General features: G+C 40.6%; 1 protein-coding gene across 1 annotated transcript in view; it reads right to left on the reverse strand.

Annotated features, from left to right (window-relative positions):
* Positions 1 to 15,658, reverse strand: part of IREB2 (iron responsive element binding protein 2) — a 46,488-nt gene extending 30,830 nt beyond the window's left edge. Inside the window, exons 1-2 of the mRNA XM_058542177.1 lie at positions 15,550 to 15,658; positions 13,981 to 14,070 (exon numbers count right to left, since the gene is read on the reverse strand). Of these exons, the coding sequence (XP_058398160.1) occupies positions 13,981 to 14,070; positions 15,550 to 15,568 (109 nt within the window). The 5' untranslated portion in view covers positions 15,569 to 15,658. The remainder of the gene's footprint in view (positions 1 to 13,980; positions 14,071 to 15,549) is intronic.
* Between the last annotated feature and the right edge of the window lie 4,391 nt (positions 15,659 to 20,049).

Raw genomic sequence — 20,049 nt, forward strand, 5'->3', positions numbered from 1 at the left:
CCTCCTGATGAAATAGGAAATACAAGCACCAACTACAAAGTGTCCTTGAAAAAACAAATAAATACATAAATAATCCGATTCTACTCAAATGTCTAGCTCCAACTTCCAGTTAACAGGAAATATGGGGGATAGTGCAACAGTAAAATGAAACCATGAAGAAGCAATCGGCCACATGGAGAATGTGGTACACTACACAGAATAAAGAAACTAGTTTCTTCAATATAAAAGTGGCATGAAAAAAAGAGAGAGGAGGGGTATTATAGATTTTTAAAAGAGACTTAAGATAACATAACAACCGAATGCTATGTGGATCCTATTTGGATATTGTGTGAACAAACCAACTGCAGAAATATATTTTTGAAACAACCACACAAAACTGAATATGGACCAGGTTTTAGATTATATTAAGAAATTACTATTAATTTTATTACATGTAACAAAGGCATTGAGATTGTTTTTTTTTTAAGTCCTTTCTTGCATCAGAAATGTATATTGAAGTATATCTACAGGTTAAAAAAAGGTGGAATATCTGAAACAAAAGACTGGCAAAATATTGATAATTGGCTGACAAATACATGGTAGGTTATTATACCATTCTCTCCCTACTTTTATGCTTGAAAATTTTAACATACAAATTAAAGATTAATGAAGTTGTAAGTAAAGAGGATAAAGAACTACATAACCAGAAACATTAGATTCAAAGCCTGTATTTGCTGTTTACTATAGTTATGACCTTTGAAAAGTGACTCAAGATGATGCATTTTCTCATTTAAAATGGGAACGTCAGCTACCTAACAGAGATGTGAAGACTACCTTAGCTCATCATCTATCTAGTACACGTAAAACCGTCAAACATACCATGACAAATAGTAGGTTAACTTAACAAATATTAGTTTCCATCCTTACCTCAATCAGAAACATAATCAAGTCCCAAAAATCAAAAGAAATTACAGGGGGTAAATTTTTTTAATAGAACATTTGCAAATAATAAGAAAGAAAATATTATCACAGAAGCAAATACACAAGAATAACTCTGTATTTGGTTAATTAATTCTGAAAAAACAATCTCAGGAATAGTTTTTGTTAAAAAGTATCTTCACAAAAAGCATTTCAATCAATTTCTAGTAAAATAAACACCACCAGTTATCTCTACTCCCTCCTGAAACCTACTAACATAATAGTAAAGAAATAAAAGTTATAAACCCACAGGAACAGAGACAGGGAGAAGCAAAACTAACAAAATTTTGGAAAACACTGCAGAGATGACTGGTAATGGACTGAGCAGAAAAGAGAAAGCTGAAACTAAACGTCTACATAGGAGAAAGACAATCAGAAACAAAGACTAGGAATCAGGATAGCCTGGGATTTCTTAAGAGGAGTGTGAGAAGTTAGAAGGCAATGAAACAATGCCTTTGAAATCCCAAGTGAAAATAATTTCCAACCTAGAAATTTGTACACAGGCAATCTATCAATTAATTACTCAAGGTCTCAAAAATTTACTTCCCAGGCACCCTTTTTTAGGAAGCTACTGGAGGATATGTTCTATAAAACAAGAAAGCAAATGGAGAATAGAAAATCATGACATCTACGAAACAGAGCCTCTAACACAAGAGAGAGCAAAGAGACTCTTCTAGGACAATGGCTGTGCACGCCACAGTGCAATCAGTCTCAAATGGAGCAGAAGATGAAGTCCAGATGGGACGTTACCGAGAGAAGGGAAAAAAATTAATTGATAGATTACCTGATTATACCAGGAGTAGTTTAGTTCTTTTGGAGAGTTTGGAGATGAATTATTGATAAGGACATAGAAAATTAAGCAAAGAAAAAAAGACAATCATTCATTCCAGGAAAAAATTCGAAGTTGTAAGAGAAACGAGATGCAATCCTCATTTACTACATGGATTGGCTGACAATATTTACAGTCATAACAACATAAACACAGAATTCTGATTTAACCAAAAATTATGATGACTATACTAGCAAGAGGTACAGGGGATATATGTAAGAGAGAAGAAAAGTGCCAAATCCTCATTTTCCACAGAAGAAAGTTGGTAAAGTCTAAAACTGAAAAATCAAGAAACAGCTGTATAAGCAAGGCTATTTAATAATATGGAGGAAATTACCAAAAGAAATAATCAAGAGAATTAAAAATAGTATTCTCTGCAGGGTAGAAATTTGGCGTAGGGCAAGAGGCTACTGTTTTGGTTATAATCTTAGTGGTCTCGTTGATTTTTTAACTCTATCATTTGAGAAGTGATTAACTATTAAATTAAAAAGTAATTATCAAATAAGAGTACTATAAGAATAAAAATGAATTATAAACATTAACTGAACATTTTGTCAGAAAGAAGCACTAACTTGCAAATTTGTCTGAATTCATAACTACTAGAGGTCTACTGCAAGGAAAGATGCAAATAAATAAATACCTCCTCCCCTAAACAAAAGCAATTTCTTATTTCTGCGGTAGCCAACCTCTAAGATGATACCAATAATCCTCACCTCCTGGCATTCATGCTTTCATGTAATCTTCTACAGTGAAGATCAGTTGTGTGACCAACAGAGTACGGCAGAGATAACAGTGTGTAACTTCTAAGGCTAAGTTATACAAGTATTTTGGCATCAGCCATCCTCTCTTGGATTACTCAGTCCGCAAGAAGCCAGCAGCCTGTTATGAAGAGAATCAAGCAGCACTGAGAAGAGGCTCACGTGGAGCAAATCTGAGGTCTCTGTGCCAACAGCAAGCACCAACTTGCCAGCCATGTGAGTGGGTTGCTTTACAAGCAGATCCTCCAGCCCCAGTCAGGCCTTCGGATGACTGCAGGCCCAACTAACACCTGGTTGTAACCTCATCAGAGATCCTGAGCCAGAACTATTCAACTAAGCCATTCTTGAATTCTTGACCTACAGAAATGGAGAGATGTTTACTGTTGCTTTAAGCCACAAAGCTTTTGGTTTAACTTGCTATGCAGTAAAAGAAAACTAATACATTTCTATTCCTCAACTTTTCTAACAGTAACATCTGCAGTTACCTATTTAGGACCTACTAGGGAGTAGATATTGAGGTGCTTTACCTCCATTATCTCATTTAAACCTTAAAGTAAATCTATAGGTAGATATTCCACAGCCATAACAGCAAAGATTAAGCCAGTAGGTGTGGAAAAATGGCCACAGATGCTCTAGTTTATTTATTTTTTTATTTTTATTTTTTGTGAGGAAGATCAGCCCTGAGCTAACATTCGACGCCAATCCTCCTCCTTCTGCTGAGGAAGACTGGCCCTGGGCTAACATCTGTGCCCATCTTCCTCTACTTTGTATGGGACTCCACCACAGCATGGCTTAACAAGCAGTGCGTTGGTGCGCACCCGGCCCCGAACCTGTGAACCCCAGGCTGCTGAAGTGGAGCACGCGCACTTAACCGCTGCGCCACCGGGCCAGCCCGTTTAACATTTTAAGAAACTGCCAGACTGTTTTCCAAAGTGGCTGCATCATTTTACATTCCCACCAGCAATGTACGAGGGTTCTCATTTCTCCATATCCTCCTCAACATTTGTTATTGTCTGTCTTTTTTATATAATACCCATTCTGGTGGGTGTGAAATAGTTCACTGTGGTTTTAATGGTGGTGATATGTAGAGGAGGAGTAAAGAAAAAGAAAAAAACCATCCCTACAATATCAACTAGAGAAACTGGTACCAATATACCAATGTAAATACATAACTACAACCTCAGTAGGGTCCTCATTATATGCATCCAGAAATCCTACTTTGTTTCTCTGATCTGCTTGTTTTTCCATACTCCACAACAATTCATACCTTCATCTACTCACCTTAAAATCTAATCTCTATTTATCTCCTACAGGACATAGCCCAACTTCCTACCACTCAGATAAATAAAAATAGCTCCTACCAGGCCTTCCTCCTACTATACCCACAAGCCTAGCTGCCTCTGGATTTATCTTTTCCCCAGTTAAGAAGGCAGCTGTGGACCTCCTCCTAAATGCCAACTTCTCTACAGGAGCTCTGCATCCCATTCCCACTGACACATTTTTGGACCCAGGAGTCATCAATCATCCTCTCTCCTTTTTCTGCAATCTACCCTTCAATTGGATTCTTCCTATCAGCATTTAAACAGCCTCTAGCCCCAGTTTAACGCACAACACACACACACACACACAAACACACACACTCATGCTTCCAAGTACTGCTTTCTTCAAACTCTCAACCAAGTTTTTTGAAAGAGTCACCTGTACTCCCAATGTCCAGTTTTCTGCACCTCCATTCACTCTTCAGCCCACACCAATCTGATTTCTGTTCTTAAAACAGTAATGAAATAGCTCTAGCTAGAGTTCCAATGTCCTCTCAGCAATATTCAACATTATTCAATTTCATTATTCAATATTCAGAAATATTCAATTTCCTCCTTTTTGAAACACTCTTTTTCTACCAGCTTTCACAACACCATCCTCCAGTTTTCTTTCTAACAGATTGTTGGAAGACAATTCTCCAATGACTCCCATCTCACATTTCTGCATGACTTGTCAACAGTGGCAATAACTGCCTTTGTTCCAGACTATTTTTAAAATGATGTTAATATAGTGAATAGCCTTGGAAGATAAAGACAGTGTCTCCTTCCGGAGCAAAGGGCAGGCATGCCTACTGTTATAAAATACTTGGATTCCCTAAGTCAGAGTTCCTTTTCTGTAACACAACCACTGTGCGTGCAGGTATTACCTGGCCCTCTTTAACAACATCCTGTAGAAACTGGAGCTTGGGAAACCAACACAAATGTTGGTACTACTGATACTGCTTTGCCGTGGGTAATAAACTGTCCATTGTCTCCGATCCAAGAGTCTTATGTCTTCTACCAGCATCTATGAAATTATGTCAGGCTAACTTGCAAGGAGAGTAAAATTCTAGATCCTTTAGAGTTCTTAACACTTTCTGGCAGCCCTGTTTTGGTTTCCTGGCTGGCCTCTACTCCTTTACCTGATAAATATATATATATATATATATTTATTGATTGATTGATTGAGGAAGATCAGCCCTGAGCTAACATCCATGCCAATCCTCCCCTTTTTGCTGAGGAAGACCGGCCCTGAGCTAACATGTATTGCCAATCCTCCTCCTTTTTTTCCCCTTTTCTCCCCACAGCCCCAGGAGATAGCTGTACGTCATAACTGCACATCCTTCTAGTTGCTGTATGTGGGACGCCGCCTCAGCATGGCCGGACAAGCGGTGCATCGGTGCGCGCCCGGGATCTGAACCCCAGGCCGCCAGTAGCAGAGCGCGCACACTTAACTGCTAAGCCACGGGGCTGGCTCTACCTGATCTTTAAATGCAGGAGTTCTTCAGAGTTCATTTCTAGGCTCACTTCTTTTCTGACTCCATACTGTCTCCCCTCAGAAGTTTTCATTGCTCCTATGGCTTCAACTGACAATCTATACACCAATAATTCCAAAATATTTTTCTGTAGTACGTCTGTCTTTTGAGCGCCAGAACTATACTCCTAATAGCCTCATGAACATCTCTATTTGAATACTGATATGTTCCTAAACTCACTAGTACCTAAACTGAACTCAGTGATTTCCCTCTGCCCCTGCACCATATCACTACCTCCTCTTGGGTTCCTTAGCTCAGTAAACAGCACCACCATCTATCCAGATGCTTACGCCAAACATCTGGGCATCATCCTCGACACCTCTCTCAAACATCTCTTCAATGTGTCTACTTCTACCACCACCATCACTAAACCTGGTCCAAGCCACCACTAATGTCATCTCTCATCTAGATTCTCTAGTTTCTTTCCACCTTCACACTTGCCCCTACCAGTGGTTTTCAAAGAGTGGTCCCTGGACTCCTGGGGGGAACTGAAACTCTTTTAGGGAATCTGCAAAGTCAACTAAGACATCATTTGCTTTTTTCACTGCTTTGACATATGCACCAATGGTTCAAAAGCAATGATGAGTAAAACTGCTGGTGCCTTAACAGGACTCAAGGCAGTGGCACCAAATTGTACTTGTACTCATTGCATTGTTCATTTTCACACAAAATACCACTTTCACTTAAGAATGTCCTTGATGAAGCAGAAAAAGTATTAATTTTATTAAATCTCAACTGCTGAAGTCAAGTCTTAATACTGTGTGACAAAAATTAAAAGTATGTATACAGTATTTCTGCTCAAAACCAAACTACAATGCTTGCTTGAGGAAAAACACTTGTGTGATTGTTTGAATCGCAAGCTAAATTAGCCACTTTTTCCAAAGAACACCATTTTCAGTTGAAAGAACTGACAAACTATGGTTATTCAAATGTGGGTATTTGGCAGACATTTTCTCAAAAATGAATGAAGTAAGCCTGTCTGTTCATTTATCTAGTCCCACCACTGTCTGCTCATTATGTTCACTGATGGTCTTTGAGAAATAAGGGTTCACTGAGTTATGCAGATCTTCCAAATGTGGACACATTTTATTATACAATACATAAAAAATACATACACACATATTTAATATCACCACAGCCCTCCCAACACAGGAACCAGAGCCCCCATGTAACTGCACACTCTGAAGTACTCATGCCTGTGCCGATACCTGAACCGAGACTCTCCCACGCAGAAGGCCCTCTGCCTCGCTGGCGCCTGGACTTCCTCTGCAAGCTGCCTGGACGGTCACATATTGAGCTGCTGCTCCTTCTGCAATCCCTCATGCGGCCTGTGCACTCTGAGGGGCTCCTGCCCCTGCCAGCACCTGTTCTCTCAATGCATGCCCACACCACCAGCTGCTGGTCGCCTAGTCCCTTGCCTGCATTCCAGAGGGTGACCTGCTGCCTGCATAGCAACTCCAGACCAGCTCAAGCCTGGCCAAACCAGCCAACTTCTTTGCTATCTACTGGGCTGAACCACATCTTCTACAAATGAGGTCTGAACCCCTTCCAAGTTTGTCTTTCCTTGGGTATTCTCCATCAGCCCTACAGTACATATACAGTTTCCTTATATCTTATAATTACTCTTTTGTCACAAGTATTTATAGTAAACTTCCCATGTTCTTTCTCCTGATTGGACTGAGACTGCTACAACATACTAAAGCACTGTACTTACATATTTTCCATTTATGTCCCCATTACTAAACTGTGTGTTTTCTTTAGCACAAAGATGCTATCTTAGCCATCTTTCATTTGCCAGAAATACATGAGTATTCAATAAATGTTAGCTGAATGAATTAAAGTGTTAAGAGATTCATGCACCAAGCAGAAAACAGGACTGCATTAATTCTACCTCTTCTAACCAGGAATTTCTAGAATTCTATGAATCCGGAAAGCTAATCCTCTAAGGATAGGTAATCAAAAAGACATGTGGGAACCAGGAGAAGCTGGTAACTTAAACTAAAAAAGTATGATAATTTGTGTTATCACACTTCTGAAATGAGCTGATAACAACAGATATCCTTCTGATCAATTACTTAGTGGAAGATCCAACAGGTGGTTCAGGCTCTGAAAAAAGATGCTGAGGTCTGATATTTTACATGGGAGGCAGCTGATGAAAGGCATATCCAGGCTTCCAGGGCTGCAGATCCTACTATTCAAGGCTAAATGGCTGCTACTAAGATTAGGCAATACAGTGTATCTCTCAGTGCAGAGGTCACAAACTGTTGGCCTGCAGACCCGTTTCATCTGTTCTGCACATAGTTTTAACATTTAAAAATTTAACTGCCAACACTGAAAAAAAACAGAGATTTTTCCCATGAAAAGCCAAATTTCTGGCTTCTTAAGATAAATATCAGAAAGTTTTACAATACTGACCTCATATTTCTACTGGAACTGAGTAGCACCTACCCCTTTATATACAGCATGTGCTCTCCTGTTTGCCACAATTCCAACCAGGGCCATTTCACTTGTTTATGCTGCCTCTATGGCCCTTGTAAGCATGAGCTTGCAACTTTCCATGTACTAGTTTTTATAAGCACAGGCTTTGGAATCACAGATTTTTGTTCAAGTTTCTCCTCCACCACTTAGCAGGTAATGCTACTTGGTAATGGGACCTTGGCCAAGTGGATAATAACAGAAGTTATCTTACAGAATGGATATAGTAAATAATACTGGCAGTTTTATTACTGTATTATTAAGCTGGAAAACAGAATGGTATTAAGGGGAGGAGAAAGTGTTGGTCTTAAGTCAGATCTAGTCTAAGACCAAATCTCCTCACTTAGAAGATATGTGACCTTAGGCAAATTACTTACATTTTTTTAGCCTCATTTTCCTCATGTATATAAAGTGGAGATAAAAGTATCTTCCCTGCCTACCACAAAGCAACGTAGTGAAGACAGATAATGTAAAAGGGTTTTGTTATTTGAAAAAAGTGAAAATTCCAGGTTTAAACAGTAGATGAAGAAATCATCCATAAGCGATATCAGTATTAACAAGCGGCTAGTAAGCAGGCTTTAGATAAACTAAACAGGACAGAGAAACACATGAGACTGAAGGAAGGGGGAAACACTCAAACACTCTAGCCCTGCCTAAAGCCCCAAGAAGGGTATCTTCAGAGTCCAGACTGAGAAAGAGGGCTAGGGGACTGGGCAAGAACCAGCTAGAGTAACTACAGAGTAAACCTAAAAACTGCTCGAGGCCAGGAGCCAGGAGAAAAGATTAAGAAACTATTCTAGAAGGTCCTGTAACCCCACCAGACCTGGAGACAGGCTTAACTCCTACCCATGCCTGATTAGAATCAAGGTACTGTTTCTGTCTCTAACCAATATCAGGCTGGATGAGATCAACTTCTGATAAAGAATTCTGACTTTTTTTTTTTAATAATGCCACGGAGAGTCTAAGAAGGTAGAAAAAGACAAAACAGATTCCTGCTTCTTTTTTTTTTTCACTCACTGACAGAAAACAAGAAAAATAATATCTATTACTGATAAAGGTGCAGAAAGACTCACTCTTCTTATTCACTCCTGGTAAGCATGAAATTTGGCACTATTTGCTAACATAACAGGTGTACTTCATGGGGCATGTCCAAACTGCTACCCATGGAATGGACAGTCCTCAGTGTCCCATTACCTCCCTGGCTATAGCAGTGAAGCAAGAGCCAATCCCCTGGCAGGTCAATTACCAACAGCCTTGTGTGAAAAAATACACTGGGACAATTACATTCATCACTCAGAAATTTGCAATCAGGACACAGAGAGACTGAGCCAGAAAGGTGTTAAGAGCTAAGCTAGGGACAGAGGTTGCCATTTGGGGGCAAATATAAACAGGCAGATGAGGCTTGTCTGCAATGAAGTAGAGGGAGCAGAAGAATGGAGAGGGGCAGAAGTCTGAAGCCCAGAGAGAAAAAAATAAACAGCTTCCTCAGTTCTGGCCCACTGCCCATTTTCTTGAGATACAGCCACATTTCATTGGCCTGGGAGCTCTGTATCATTACAACAAATCTTTCTCCACTTGAACTAGAGGCTGTCTGTTCTTTGCTACCAAAAGGGCCTAATCTAGAACAGAAATTGTCAACAAAAGCAGAGTTAAAACCAATAGCCCCTTGGACAAAATGTGGAGGGTTGATGAGTACATGATTGTACATGGAATAGTAGAATCATGGCAGGTGAATGTAATCCTTAGAAAGTTATATACTGTGTGTAAACATTACAAGCAAACTATTTCATTGCTTATCGAACTCACAGCCCTTTCCAGAGTTCATAGAAAAGACAAGGTTAGAAAACAAAGACTTGTGTCTGTGTTCCAGAAAGATAACTGGACCAGCAATAGACACCTGACAAGCCCAGCCAAACCAGGTTAATACAACAGGTGAAAACGTCATCTAGAGGTATAAACGGTCTTAACTGGCTGGTAAGCCAATCACAACATCAAAAGAACAGCCGGCAGTGGCTATATTGGGCATTATACAAAACGAGTAAGTAAAGTGGGCTGTAGATAAGACTGGACAGTAGATATTCAAAAAGAAACAGGAATAAAGAGAACAGGCAGCTTTCAAGTGACAAATAGAACAGCCTCTGGCTTAGAAATTCTGGTTCCCATGAGGCCTGACTGTGCTTTCTTCCTCTGTCTTTGGATATTTGGAAACTGCAACATCTTTTTTTTTTTTTTGTGAGGAAGATGAGCCCTGAGCTAACATCCATGCTAATCCTCCTCTTTTTGCTGAGGAAGACCGGCTCTGAGCTAACATCTATTGCCAATCCTCCTCCTTCCCCTCCGGCCCCTAAAGCCCCAGTAGATAGTTGTATGTCACAGTTGCACATCCTTCTAGTTGCTGTATGTGGGACGCGGCCTCAGCATAGCCAGAGAAGCGGTGCGTTGGTGCACGCCCAGGATCCGAACCCCGGGCCGCCAGTAGCGGAGCGCGTGCACTTAACCGCTAAGCCACCGGGCCGGCCCTGCAACATCTTCTTTACTTCAGTGCTGAGTTCAGTGAGTTTTTGTTCCTTATATTCAAGAGTAAAGACTGGACTAGGCAGTATATAGTAAAAGTATAAAAAAGATTTGATGAGGGTGGAGAGAATAGCCCACTTTCAACCCAACAATTGTATATAATAATAAGCTTGCGTCAAAGTTTAAATATTATGCATACATAGTAGCTTTATTTATAAAGAGGGAGAAGTTTTAAAAACCTCAATATTCAAAGATCTGCTAACTAAACCATGATGCATTCACACAGGCACCACCACACAGCCATTGGAAGCTGCAGAAAAGTACAGGTGTCCCTTTCTACCCGAACTCAGGCTCCCTGACTCAGAAACCAAATAGATTCAGATAACAAGGGTATTCAATGACATGGAAAGATGTTCATGATATATCAAGTAAAAAAAAGGTTACAAAACAATGTATACTGTATTTTTATTAAAAGTAGCATGTTTACATATATTTGTATATACACATAAAAATGAGACTGTTTCTACGCTGTCTCTAATGTTCCTGTCTTTTTGTGATTCTCAATCCCAATCTAATTTCTTATAAACAATAAAAACTCTCCTAAAAAATTAAATACCGATTTTCTTTTAGATTTGGAAACCAAGTCCTGGCTCTACTGCAGGACTGAGCAGTACTACGGTTTAAAGAGCAAGCATTTAGGAAGGAAAAAAGAAAGGGTGAACGAGATGACCTGAGATAAAGGAGGGGCTGAGATAAAGCCTGGGGCTTTACACCAGCTGAAGGCCCTATTGCCCAATAGCAGCTACTCTCTAAAATATATTTCACCATAGCCAGGCCATTTATGTTCCCAGTATGCTGTTCATTCTAATTCCCCAAGCGTTGACTGTCCTCTACATCCCCCTTGTTTAACATTAACTCAAGTCCTAGTTCCTTCAGGAAGCAGTCTCTGACTATTCTAGGCAACAGTGATTTCTCCCCTCCTTGGAAATAGGTATATTTTCAAATTTAGAGATCTTCTTAAAAGAGTCACTCAAAATCTCTAAGGTTGTAGTCAGTGCACTGGAATGCCAGACAGGCAGCTCCATCCAGATCACTAAAAAGGCAATTTGCCACAGGTAAAATTATATAAGATCAAAAGGTAATGAATGTGCATGATGTGTCCACTTCCATAAAGATACCTTGAGCATAAACTTGGTAAGCAAAAAGATAAAATGGCAGTAAAAAAAGCAGAAGTCAAATATTTTGTGTTGTACTCTATCTAAAGACAGACTTAATAACGGAAGATATGGTTAGTGAGGCAGATAGACCATGCTGGTTTACTCATCACCCACTCCCAACCACTTCTCCCTTGCCTTTCTCTACTGTAAAAGCTGGAAAGCTAAATACTCCATCTTTTAGCCTCCTTAAAGCTGAATGGCCAGTGACATTCTGGCCAAGGAGACACAAGCCAAAGCCCCTGGGGAGGGCTTTTCTTCCTGTTTTGCCCTTCTGGCTGCCTAGAACATGGACATAATGCCTGGAGGTGGAGCAGGAATTTGCAACCAAAAGAAATGAAAGCAAAACAGAAAGAAAGGAGAAACCTAGGTCCTTGCTGGCATTGGTGCTATACAGTCTCAGTAGGCCCACATCCAGACTTCTTGTTACATGAGAAAAATAAACCTCTATTTGTTAAAGTCACTGTACAATAGGTTTTCAGTTGCAGCTGCAGGTATTCCTGATAGTTAGCATGGAGCTCAGAAGAGTGGTTCTCAACTATCTTTCCTCCCCAACATATAAGAGGGAAAGAACACATTCCCTTTATTAAGTTACTCACTGCAGCTGTGATTCTCAACCTAGCAGGCATCAGAATGTGAGATGCGAGCAGAGAAGACAGTGGTCCTGAACCTGGGTAATTACCAAAGCAATGTCTCCAAAGCACGTTTGGGAGGCTGTTCAACCTGGTGCCTCCAAAAATGCAACGTGGATTTTTCTGTTCTGATGATAAACAAGCAAAATAACCTTCTACCTAAGTTGCTCCTTTCTTTCAAAGTCAATTCTTTCAAATTTTATTCCCCCTTAAGTAATTACTAAGAAATTAAGTAATTATTAATAAACCTCGCATAATAATCACTCTATGAAAACACCAGGGTTTTAACCCCACAAAAATAAAAAAACAAATCTCTGTTTTGAAGTCATTTATATTTACAGGTGTTCTATTATTGTATTTATCATGGTTATAAAAACCCTGGCAGTACTCTGGAACCCAGTTATGTTCAGATGTCCACGATAGCTTATTTTACAAAGATAATCTGGCTTTAACATTATTGATCATCCTCTTTCAATGCGTTTTATAGTTGTTTTTGATAGTTTCCTATGGATATCCTGTATCTGGGAAATATAGGCCATCTTCAGGTAGGCACGTTCCCACAAATTATCCACAGAAAAAACTTACACTCAATTTAAAACATATCCTCACATATGCTCTAACTTTATATTAAGCTATAAAATGTGGGTTAAGAAACTTACTGGCCAGAATCACTAGATGTTTGGGAGAAGTAAAGGGAAACAAAAGATCTTTCTTGTAGATAACCAATTTAGCTGTTCCCTTTTCAAAATTAACACAAACTGTCAGTGACGGGATAAAATAAATGTGAAAGACATATGGCACTAAAACAATGGCCAGCCTCTTTTAATACAAATGACTGCAACTAAACATGCGAGGTCAAGGACGCTGCTCTCATCTCCAGGAACTGTTTGCTTTTAAAGGGCAACCCAATTCGAAGAGATCTTCTAGGATATCCAAATATCTATATCTTCTCACCATGTACAAGAAAGTATTCTAGTGGCAGTCTAGAATATTTAAATCCATCAAAATCTACAGAAAAACCACAAAAGCAACCTTAATTAAATTAAATAATACAAAAAGGAAAAAAAAAACATGATTAAAGAAAAGCTCCCTCCGAGACGGACTGCAATATATTTGGTGTTTATGTTTTCAAGTAGTTTTCACTGAAAACTCTGAAAAGAATAATCATTCTTCCAATCAGATCCTCCCTTCATTAGCATGATTGAGAAAGTTACTCAGCTGTCAGTAAAGTCAACACTTCCATCCAGTATCCTGGGGTACAGCCACGTTCACTCTTCTGAGATCTCAGTGAAAGGTTTGACCCTGATCAGGTGCCTGAAAAGGTCTGCCAAAAGTGCTGGTGCACAGGCCAGGCCAAACAACACCCAGTACTGGAAAACAACTCAAATCAGTGGGCCCTGTTGATGACTCCTATTCAAAGGACGGCAGATAAACAATTGTGGGCACCACTCACTTGAAAAATTACATTTAGTAGCCATAGAATATCGTCAGTCAGGTCTTTTTTTTAAAAATTGAATTGGTAGTTTCTTTGGAGAAAAAAAAATCATTGTTTAATTAACTTAGATTTTTAAAGAGAAGTTAAGGTATGGGCTCAAATCTTCCTCAAACAAAAGTTGTCCCAAGAGGAGTTTTTAAAATGTTAGAGATATATGTAGGTGTACCTGTTACAACATGGTGGGAATAAATTTAAAATTTCTTCAGCTCAGCTTGACAAATGCATTTTATTATTAGAAACTAAACAAACCCAAGAAAATTTAAGCAACATTACCATACTTGGTGCCTCCAAGTTTAGGTACATTGAAGAACTTCTTATGTGAACTGTCATTTAATGTTTCAATAAGATACTCAAAGGTGTATCCTGAAAAAAGAAATTACACTTTCATTAAACACAGCTACAAAGTACCTTATTAAAGCGAAAATACCTGGAAATCAGCTTTGTCCAATGAAATTTTCTGCAATGGTGGAAATGTTGTATATTTGCATTGTCCAATAAAGTAGTCATTAGCCACATGTGGCTGTGAGCACTTGAAAATTGGCTATGGTGACTGAGGAACGGAATTTTTAATTATATTTAATTTTAATTAATTTAAATTTAAATAGTCACACGTGCTAGTGTCTACTGTATTGGACAATACACTTCTAAACCATGACTCTTGTCAAGTAAAAACTGGTAACATAACTCCTGAAATGTGATAACGAAGAATACCTGGAAAGGGACAATGAGAATAATTTAAATGATACAGAGGCATGTTTTTGGAAGACATGTCCTGAAAATTGCATAACTACATACAGAAAAATTTGAGAACGCCACACTTATGTTAGAGGGATCGATTTTTTAAAAAAAGAATCAAAAGACAGATTTTACAGAGCATTCAACAACATGGACAAAATGTAAACTAAACCAAAACGAAAAACTTATCTGGTAATACCTCAATAGATCTTAAGACTGAAGGTAAAAGTGAACAACAAAACATTTGGGTAAATGAGCAGATTCTCCCTAAGAGACATGTCTTTCCAGTTTTGCACGAATTGAAGCTGAACTACAAAGTCACAGACCCAGGGGTCTCATGGGAATGTACCCCAGCTCCTAACGATTCTTCGGGAAAGTGGCGGGGAGGCAGCCTTGAGGGAAAAGAACCTTTTTATCTTTTGTGCAGATTCATTGCGGTGGGTGGGAAGACCCCCAAGTGTTAAGACCTTGGTCCGAGATGAGAAGAGATAAGCACAGCCCAGTTTCAGAATACATAGTGTTTTTCTCTTTTTTGTAGAGGGGGAAGAGAGAGAAGTGGACGGGGGGAGGAGAGCCAGCGCTGCAATAAATGGTCCGGGAACAGGCTGACTAGTGTTTTGCCTTGACCGGCCCCCACTCCGCTTCCAGAGGCAAAGAGAGAGGGAGAGGCTCGAGGCCGGACAGCGGAATAAACAACTAGCTGCGTGAGACCCGTGCAAGGAGACCCTGACCCCCATCCTCATCCCTCACAAATGGGGGGCGGGGAAGGGAAGATGGTGGGCCTCTCCCCGACCCCAGTGCTACTGAGGGGTGCCGGGAAGCCGCTGGTAGCCAGCAGCGGCCACCAGGCTGAGGTGGGCAGGGGTCAAGGCCGGCGGCGGAGGGAGCAGCCTGGTGGGTCCCGCTGGGGGGCGAGGACGGCGAGGCCCGGCTCTCGCGGCCTGGGCGCAGAGCGCGGCCCAGCGGACAGGCCCTGAGGGGAGCATGACCTGAGCCCGAGGGCCTCGGGCGCCGGCCGAGCGACTCCAGGCGAGAGAAGCAAGGAACACGGCGCCCGGCAGCGCCGGTCCCCAGCTGCCAGATCCCAGTCGGCGGACTGTAACTAACCTGCACTTGGGGCGTCCATCGCCGGAGACCATATTATCCCTGCGGGGAGGGGGCCCGCGGGGGAAGGAGGGGGAGGCCGGGCGGGGAAGAGGGGGAGGAAGGCGGGCGGACTGGTAAGGGAAGAAGGAAGGGAGCAGTCTCGCGCAAACACCGCGAGAGCCGCAGCGCCTTCCCTGCATCCACACTGTCGGGATTTGCCGCCCAACTCTCGCGAGATCTTGGGACGTGGAAACAAAGAAAGGGAAGGGGCGGAGCTAGCCAAAAGGTGATTCCTTGCGCAATCGCCGTTGTTCCTGCAAGCGGGGGCGAAGCGCGGGGGAGGCTGTGTCATTTGCGTCACTAGCGTCGCCCAGTTGGCAATCCATTGGTTACTTGTGGCTTCGGGTGTCCAACTGGGGTTTTGAGTAGTGTATGGGCTCCTACGGAGTATCCGAGCGTGTGTGTGTTCGGGAGAGGGCGTCGGTATTCCAACTCCTAGGTAAATAGTTTAAAGAGAACCACTTTAGGTTAACCTGTCATGTGTAGCCTACACGCATGTTCTCAGGAGAGGGTGGCCGGACTGTCTGGCACGTCGGGGGCTCTCAACTAATTGTTGAATGAATGAGTTTTTCTTACACTCCTGTGGTTTCAATCTCTCCTCTACTGACTCCTCTGTAGCACATAGTCATGCTTAAGTCTCTCCATCCCTCCGCCTCAGCTCCTCTAGTCCCTGCGTTCTTCTCTACAGCCTTATCTCCATTTGGCAGCCAACTTTCCAGAGAGTTGCTTGTGCTCTCCCTTCCCCTCCCACTCGTTATCCCTCTCTAATCTGGCTTCCACCCCCAGAAAAGCCTCTGGTCGAGGGCAGCCATAACTTCACTTGCTAATCTCTCGTTTCTCAACCCTTACTCAATACTTACTCTCTCCCCTTGTTGAGAAATCCTCTTCCATCAACTTTTGTGACCTCAGACTCTACTTGGTTTTTTTTTCTACCTACCCCTAAGGGTGCTCCATCTCAGTCTCCTCTGCAGGCCCCTCTTTCTCTGTCCAGTCATTGAATGTACTGGGTCTTAAATATACCCTAGGGCTCTGGCCTTGTACCTTATCTCACTCTTCATTTTCCTGGCCTATCTCACCCTCTGCTTTGGCTTCAGTTATTAGTTATATGCTGATGCTTCCTAGTCTACCTGTAACCCAAATCTATCTCCTAAAACCAGAGGTGTATATCCTAGTACTTATTGGAGACCTCCACATCCCACAGGCACCTCAGACTCAAAATCTCCAAAACTGGACTCATCAATTTCCCCTTAAAACCAGTGTTCCTTTTGTATTGCCTGTATCAGTGAGTAGCACCACCATCCTCCAGGCCTTAGTCTGGATGTTATTTCCTACAGGAAATATTTGTTGACCACCCTCCAACCCCCAGTCTAGGAGAATCCCTAGCACCCTATATTTCAATTAAAGCACTTTATTAGACTTGATTGTAATTGCCTATTTACTGTGTTTCCTATATCTCAGTCAGATGCTTTTACCTGCATGCAAGAGAATACGCAACTAACAGTGGCTTAAACAATACAGACCTGTAATTATTTCACATGACAAAGTCCACAGGAGACAGTCCCAGGGTTGTTGTGACAGATCAAGCACATCGTCAAAGACCCAGGCTCATTCCTTACTTTGGCCCTATGCTCCTCAGCATTTTGGTTTTTGTTCCTCAGACTTGTCACCTCATGGTTGCAAGGTGACTGCATCATACAGAAGCATTATGTTGTCCTACAACTTCCACAAGCAGGAGGGAAAGTGGTGCAAAGCACCTCTTTCTTTTTATCAGAGAAGAAAATATTTTCCTGAAGATCTTCCACAGACCTCTCATTGACCAGGAATTAAACCAGTAGTTCTTCACCCTTTCAAATCCAACACCGCCCTTTTAAGACAAATATTTTGTAATCTCTCCTTTACCATCTTGGCATGAAATTCTTAGATAACCTACACAAAACAATAAGCTAATCTATGTAATGCCCTAACTAATATAAAGGAGAAATAAAAGGAAAGTAATTTATTAGAAAATAATATGTATTACAGTATGTAGGTGCACAGGCATGTCTCCATTACATGATGTGATGATTTAGTCAGATGCTTGTATCTACTTATAATAAGTTTGGTTTTACAGAGCATAAGATAACTATTCAACTGAACATGGTCAACACTTTATATTTGACATTTCAAAACGAAGACTACATACATATATCATGCATAAATGTATATCATGAATACATATACATAATAAATGATATATGTATATACATACACATATATCATGAATGGCTAGCTTAAATGGAAACTAATAAAAATGTATTGGTGACTCAAATATTATGGGAAGCGTTGTTGCTGTTTATTTTCTGAAATGGTGAACAATTCTTGGTAAAGTTCCAAAGTAAAATACAACCTTTCCTCTTTTTATACAATATTTGCATTCCAAGAAAATTCAGTGTATATTAAAACCATACACAATTACTTTTACATTTTTTTGTAAATAGGGTTAAGTTGTAGGCTTAGATAATTGTAAATTGATGTTTGTGAGTGTTACCCACCTGAATATTTGGCAACATGTTCAGTGGAGGCGGTTGCCTAATTCTTTGTTGTGCGTTTCTGTCTTGTGGAATGCAGGTAATCTAACATCCATTAAATGCCAAAAGGGCTCCTCTCCCGTGGTGACAATGAAAAACACCCTCTTATTTTCTGAATGTCCTGCTTCCATTGAGAAGAACTAACTTAGGTCAATCACCGTGTGTCCTGTGGCTGGACACACTGCCTTTTTTTTTTCTAACAGCTTCATTGAGACTTAATTCACATATTATAAAATTCACCCATTTTGAAAACTTTTAATTTTGTGATCATTGTATTTACGTGCAGTTGTAAGAAGTAATAGAGATCCCCAAAACGCTTCACCCAGTCTTCCCCAATGTAACAGCGCAACATCAAAATGAGGACATTGACATTGATACAATCCTTTGAGCTTATTCTGATTTCAGCAGTTTTACATGCACTCCTTTGCGAGATATGTTTGTGTGTGTGTATTTAATCCTATGTGGTTTTATCACGTGTAGATTTGTGTGACCATCACCACAATGAAGATACAGAACATTTCCAGGGATCCCACATGTTGCCCTTTTATAACCACACCTACTTTCCTTCCAGGCTGTACTCTGTTATCCTCTAGCCCCCGATAATCACTAATCTGTTCTCCATTTCTATGATTTTGACGTTTCAAGAATGTTATGCAAATGGAATCATACTGTATGTAACATTTCAGATTGGCTTTTTTTCACTCAGCATTGTTCCCTGGAGATCCATCCAAGTTGTTGCATCACTAATTTTTTCCTTTTCATTGCCAAGTAGTAGTCCATGGTGTGGACGTACCACAGTTTGTTAACCATCCCCCATTGAACATTTGAGTTTTCTCCAGTTTGGGGCTATTATGAATAAAGCTGCTTATGAACATTTATGTATAGGTTTTTGTGTAAACAAAAATTTCTATTTCTCTGCCCGAGTGCTGTTGTTGAGTTTTATGGTAATTGCATATTTAGTTTTTAAAGAAACTGCCGAACTCTTTTCCCAAGTGACTGTACCATTTTACATTCCCACTAGCTAGGTATGAGTGATCCAGTTCTTCCACATCCTTGCTGGCATTTGGTGATGTCACTGTTTTTTATTTTAGCCATTCTGATGAATGTGACATGATATCTCATTGGGGTTTTAATTTGCTTTTCCCTAATGGCTAATGAAATTGAACTCCTTTTCATGTGTTTATTTGCCATCTCTGTATCCTCTTTGGTGAAATGTCTATTCATGTATTTTGCCCATTTTCTAATTGGAGTGATTTGTTTTTCCTTTTGTTTTTTTTGGTAAGGAGGATTGGCCCTGAGCTAATATCTGTTGCCAATCTTCCTCTTTTTGCTTGAGGAAGATTGTGGCTGAGCTAACATCTGTGCCAATCTTTCTCTATGTTTTTTTATATACGTGGGGACACCACCACAACATGGCTTGATGAGCAGTGCGTAGGTCTGCTCCTGGGATCTGAACCTGCGAACCCTGGGCCACCAAAGGAGAGTGCACGAACTTAACCACTATGCTAGCGGGCTGGCCCCTTTTTTCTTTTTTTACTATTGAGTTTTGAGAGCATTATCTATTTCTATATACTAGTCCTTTGTCTGATATATGGTTTGCAAATATTTTCTCCCAATCTGTAGCACACGTTGCTTTTTCCATGTCATACATTGCTTTTTGAACAAAACTGGAGTTTTATTAGCAAGGAAGAAGAGGAAATTCCAGTAAAGTTGGCAATCCCCAGTGTCTGCCACATATCACTAGATTGAAAACTCCATGAGAGTAGGTGCCATATCTGTGTTATGCTTTGCTATGTCCCTAGCATCTAAAACAGTGCCTGGCACAGAGTCGGTACTAGATAAATGTTTGTTGAATGAATGAATGATGTGACTTGTTCAAAGTTGTACAATTGGC

The sequence above is a fragment of the Diceros bicornis genome, chromosome 5 (genome assembly GCF_020826845.1).
Source record: "Diceros bicornis minor isolate mBicDic1 chromosome 5, mDicBic1.mat.cur, whole genome shotgun sequence".
Lineage (NCBI taxonomy): Eukaryota > Metazoa > Chordata > Mammalia > Perissodactyla > Rhinocerotidae > Diceros > Diceros bicornis.